The sequence below is a fragment of the Lathyrus oleraceus genome, chromosome 5 (genome assembly GCF_024323335.1).
Source record: "Lathyrus oleraceus cultivar Zhongwan6 chromosome 5, CAAS_Psat_ZW6_1.0, whole genome shotgun sequence".
NCBI classification, from domain to species: domain Eukaryota; kingdom Viridiplantae; phylum Streptophyta; class Magnoliopsida; order Fabales; family Fabaceae; genus Lathyrus; species Lathyrus oleraceus.
Window position 1 is genome coordinate 131088629 of NC_066583.1, and position 4760 is coordinate 131093388.

General features: G+C 37.8%; 1 protein-coding gene across 1 annotated transcript; it reads right to left on the reverse strand.

The window, feature by feature from the left end:
- Positions 1 to 663: 663 nt before the first annotated feature.
- On the reverse strand, positions 664 to 2419 carry LOC127088320 (RING-H2 finger protein ATL11). The gene has a single exon (XM_051029251.1). It carries the CDS (start codon positions 2054 to 2056, stop codon positions 929 to 931), a length of 1128 nt encoding a protein of 375 aa, XP_050885208.1. The 5' UTR covers positions 2057 to 2419; the 3' UTR covers positions 664 to 928.
- Between the last annotated feature and the right edge of the window lie 2341 nt (positions 2420 to 4760).

A 4760-nucleotide genomic window follows, 5' to 3' on the forward strand; every position in this document is an offset into this window, starting at 1 on the left:
TAAACTGGCTGGCCGGCTTGATATTATTTAACGACCTCTAACCGCTCCCCATGGAACACTCCCAACAACCCTCCAATCCCCCGGTCTATTCCCTCTCCAATTGCCTCTAAATGTATGTAATGTATGCTGCCTTGACTTTCTGTTCCATCGTTGCATACTCCTCCCTTTCTTTCTCCAACGGTCGACGAACACAATTCCATAAAAAATTATGCTTCGGCAAAAATAATAGGCATTTGTAATTTTTTCACTAAAATTTTCTTTAAACAAATTCACATGGATAAGGTTTGATTGTTATGATTAGAATTATCTTGTTAAGAAGTTTTGATTAAAATCGAATTGAATAATATAACTTAGTCAAACAAACAGCCATGTAAAATTTCAATTACTAGCACTTTCTAATAAAATTCTTATTATTAGGTCCCTTTCCTTGGAATGAGACTTAGGACCGAACACACTTAATTAAACCAACTTACGTGTTCCAGAACAAAATGTTAGACCCACAAAAACGATACAAGTAACTTATTAAAGAGGGTTTACTGACTTTCTACCCTACATCCCGAAATAATTTATATTATCCTTTTCAACTTTTATTTTTGGTAACCATTACACAATAGTATGTTTAAATCAAAGCGACAAAACTGATAAAAAAATGAATCCAACAAATACAACAAATGATAATAACGTCATTAAATTAATTTTTTTAAAATTGTAACACCACATTCAAGAAAAAATTCTATCCACTTCATAAACAATCTTCGAATTCTGAAAGTAAATTTAAATTAAATAAATAAACGCATCCTATTTCTATGAACACCAAACCTTTCTTCACCAGATTCATGTGTATTTCCAACTTTTAACGATAAATAAAAACAATAAAAGGTAAATAAAAAAAAACTATTTTCATTTTTATCAAATAAAATCTATTCCACTAAACCTGATTACCTGCAAACAACCGTTCAGAAGACCGTTCTCCCACATCATCCAGTTTCCCCGGTGACTTATTCTTCAACCAACTTGAACCGGTTCGACCCATAAACGGTGGCGTCCAAGAAAATCCCCTCCGGTCCGGCCGGTTGAACCACTCATTATTCCTCCCAGGAGCACTACTTCCCACACTCCTCGTTCTGAAACCCCTCCTCCCACTACCTTCTCGTGTAAAAGTAACACCACAACTCACCACGTGGCTGGGAGTCGAACCCACCAACCGGCTCCTCACCTCCTCCGGTAATCTCAACGTGAACCGCTCGTGATTCTCCCCTTCTTGAACCAGAGAATGACCCGTGGAATGTGACCGTGAAAACCAACTTCCAATTTTAAAACCGGTCGAACTTGACCGAACCGGTCGGATCCGGTTCGGTGTAACTGTAACTGAATAATTGAAATTCACCTTAGGAGAAGGAGAACGAGATGAAAGGTTGTTGTTTTCCGAATCAATATTAATTCGGGTCGGGTCATCTGAATCGGATATATCCGGATCCGGAATTAGAACCGAAACGAAAGAAGTGTCACCGGGTTTTGGAATTAAATTCGCCCGACACACGGGGCAAGTGGAGTGATTAACAAGCCAAGCATCGATGCATTCAGGATGAAACACGTGGCTACAATTAGGAATCAAACGCAGCGTTTCGTCGTCTTGGAATTCGTTTAAACACACGGCGCATTCTAGCGCAGCTCTTCCGATTTTGTGTCCTTTCACGGCGGAGTAAACGAAGGTAGGAAAAGTTGCGATGATTTCGGAGTCAAGTCCACGGTGTCTCCGGTGGCTACCGACGATCGGAACCGATAGGTCGAATCTTCCTCTCATCCTCTGTTCTGCGCACTGGCGAGTGTAGACGGAGAGGAAACCGAGGATGAAAAACACGACGACTAAGATAACTAGCACGATGGCCATGGATTTGTCGAATTTGAGCGCGGATATTTTGCCTGCCGGTGGCGGTGGGAGGTATTTCGGAATCTGTGCGGTGGCCGGCGGTGGAAAGAGGGTGGTGGAAAGAAGGAGGAGGTAGGGAAGGGCATAATTGGAATTGAAATGAAATTTGAGAGGGAAAGTGTTCATGAGGGTTATTTTAGGTAGGTTTCATTTGCTGCTATTGCAAGCAAAGAAAAATAATTAGAACTCTGTTTCTAATGCTAATCCTAAATATTAGTGATATATAGTACCCCGCTAATTACTCCTTTGTACTCTTTTTGTGATTGTTTATGATTTGCTTCTTTTTTGTTTTGTTACTAAAGGGCAAGAGAAAAATTAGAAAAATGAGGCATTGACTTTTTTTATAGTAAGGGAATTGTTGTTCAACTATCTAGAATGGTTTGGCTCCATGTTTTTATTACTTTTTAAATTTTGAAGATGTCCCAATGGATTTGCCTTTGCATAGAAGAGATTTGATTAGTATTTCTTATTTTATTAAGAATGTGTTTGGTTCAATAGAATGGAGAGGGAGAAGAAATTACTATAGTGAAGGTGGGGACAGAGTGTTTGAGGATAATAAGAGGATGGTGGATATTTAAATATAAATAATTTAATGTTACTATAATATAAAATTAAATCAACTCATATTAAAAGAATGTATTTGTTATGTATTGCGATTGTAAAAACTTTTATATAATTTATCCATCACAGTCACTTGCTTATGTTATTTGAGATGTAGTTGATATGAAAGTTAAATGATATTTAAGATTTTTAAAATGGATAAAAAGAGACTCGTGCTTTAGATTTGAAAGTTAAAAAGTTTGAACTTGTCGAGGATAAACGGGTGAAAGAAAAAATGCATTCTACATTAATATTTTCTCATTATCTTAGGTTTAGTGTAATATTCAATGCCAAAATACTCGATTAACATGGTTTTAGGAGGGTGTAGTATTATATTTGTCAGGGTTATAAATAAGGGTGATTTTTGGATCCCCGTCTAGAGCGATATCGTCCAAACGACGTCCCCACAAAATATAGGGCCCGCCTTCTGGCTTTCTCAGAAATCTTAATCGGACTTTGATTAGTAGATCTAATATCCTATCCAGATTCCAATTAGTGAATGATAGAACGACTATCTGATCTGTTAACCCTACCATGCTTGGTTATCGTGGCAACTCAAGCTCAAAGAACTCAAGTGTTCAAATAGGCTTCGTCGGTCTTATACCTCGGTTGGTCAATTAATTTTCTGGGATGTACATAAACCCCCTGAGCATGAGATCTAAAAGGTTGAAGTGCTCATACAAAAGAAGTCCGAAAATTTCTTTTTAAGTTCTCTCTGATCCACTTATGTTGTGATGCTTGTTTGTGGTGGCGTGTCTTTAATCATGAAAACGTATCTTCATCATATTTTCTCCTTCCTTAGTAATGATGGTTTTTATGGGAATTTTCTCCCTCACAATAATGCGAAGTGTTCCATACTGTTTAAATCCTTTTAAGAAGATTTCTTCCTAATTAAAATCATCTTTTTGTCTTTTGGTTTATCATTCGCTGAAAAAAGTCTTTCTCTCTTCAAAGCAACTTTCAGAACTCTTGTTCGTTCTTCAAGACCAAATATACTCTCTTTTCGCTTCCGCATTCTTTTATTCGATGACTATTATTGATGCACGTGACGAGAATACAAAAACATTAAGAACCTTGAGTGCCCGCGAAAAAAAAATCTTTTGGATTTTTATGTGAGAGGATATAGAGATACTCTAACCCAGGCTGACTTTGATCGTATTGTAAATGAGGCTTACGGAAATATTTCTACCTCTTTTGGCGATTCTGATTCCGACTCTTCTTCATCAGGTTCATCCGTAGAGGTGCTAATGGAGATTGTTGAATCATTTGATCAAGAAGTAGTGAGTTACGATCACAACTCCATAAATGAGATGGAGATAGATAAACTGCGGTCTTTGAAGAATGTATCTTCTACTGGGAATGAAGACGATGTTATTTTGGAACCCTGTATTCCAGGGGAGTGTGTTTGCATAGCTCGTCCTAAGGGAGTTAAAGATGAATATTTTCATTTTTATGTCGTGGTATTGGAAGGTTTTAATATCCATCTTCCCTTTACCGATTTTGAATTCGATCTACTAAAAACTCTAAATGTCGCCCCTTCTCAACTTCGTCCTAATAGTTGGGGGTTTATCAAGGCTTTCAAAATAGTCTGCGAGGCCATAGATATAGAGCCCACCGTAGGCTTATTTTTCTTTTTTTTTTGAAATCAAAGGTGTCGAGAAGGGTGGATGGGTGATCATTAGTGGCTTTCCCAGTAAGAGTTTTCTCCAAGCTTACACCACTAACTATAAAGGTTTCAAAGACCAATTTCTACGAATTAGGGGTGGACCGATATGTCCTCAAGTAATATATGCACTAGATGGGTCTTATCATTTTCCTATTTATTAGACCGAGAATCCTCTTTCGGTATCCGGATTCGATTTTGACAAATTAAACGATCATGAGGTTAGATCTTTGGCCATTTATCCTTCTGTATGATGAAGGTTTGGGATCTATTGTCTCTACCCGAAGAGCAAATTCTTTCTTTCTTGGGTAATGGTTATTTATTTGCTTTGCATACTACTTGAGATACCATCCTGCATTCCCCTAACTTTTTCTCATTTTACCTTTAGGAAAAATGGCTCACATATCTGTGAAGGAACAGAAGAAACTGATGTTGGAAGCCCGGGCGACAAGGAGAGTAGCCGGCCAAAATGTTGCTAAATCGGACTTATCTGGTTTAGAAACTCGACTACTGAAGAAAATCAAGGTAGTCTAAAACAAGGAAATTCCCAATGTCTCGGAATCGCAA

Bases quoted from the DNA above. Each gene is read 5' to 3' on its own strand.
- LOC127088320 (XM_051029251.1), bottom strand. From the start codon at position 2,056: ATGAACACTTTCCCTCTCAAATTTCATTTCAATTCCAATTATGCCCTT.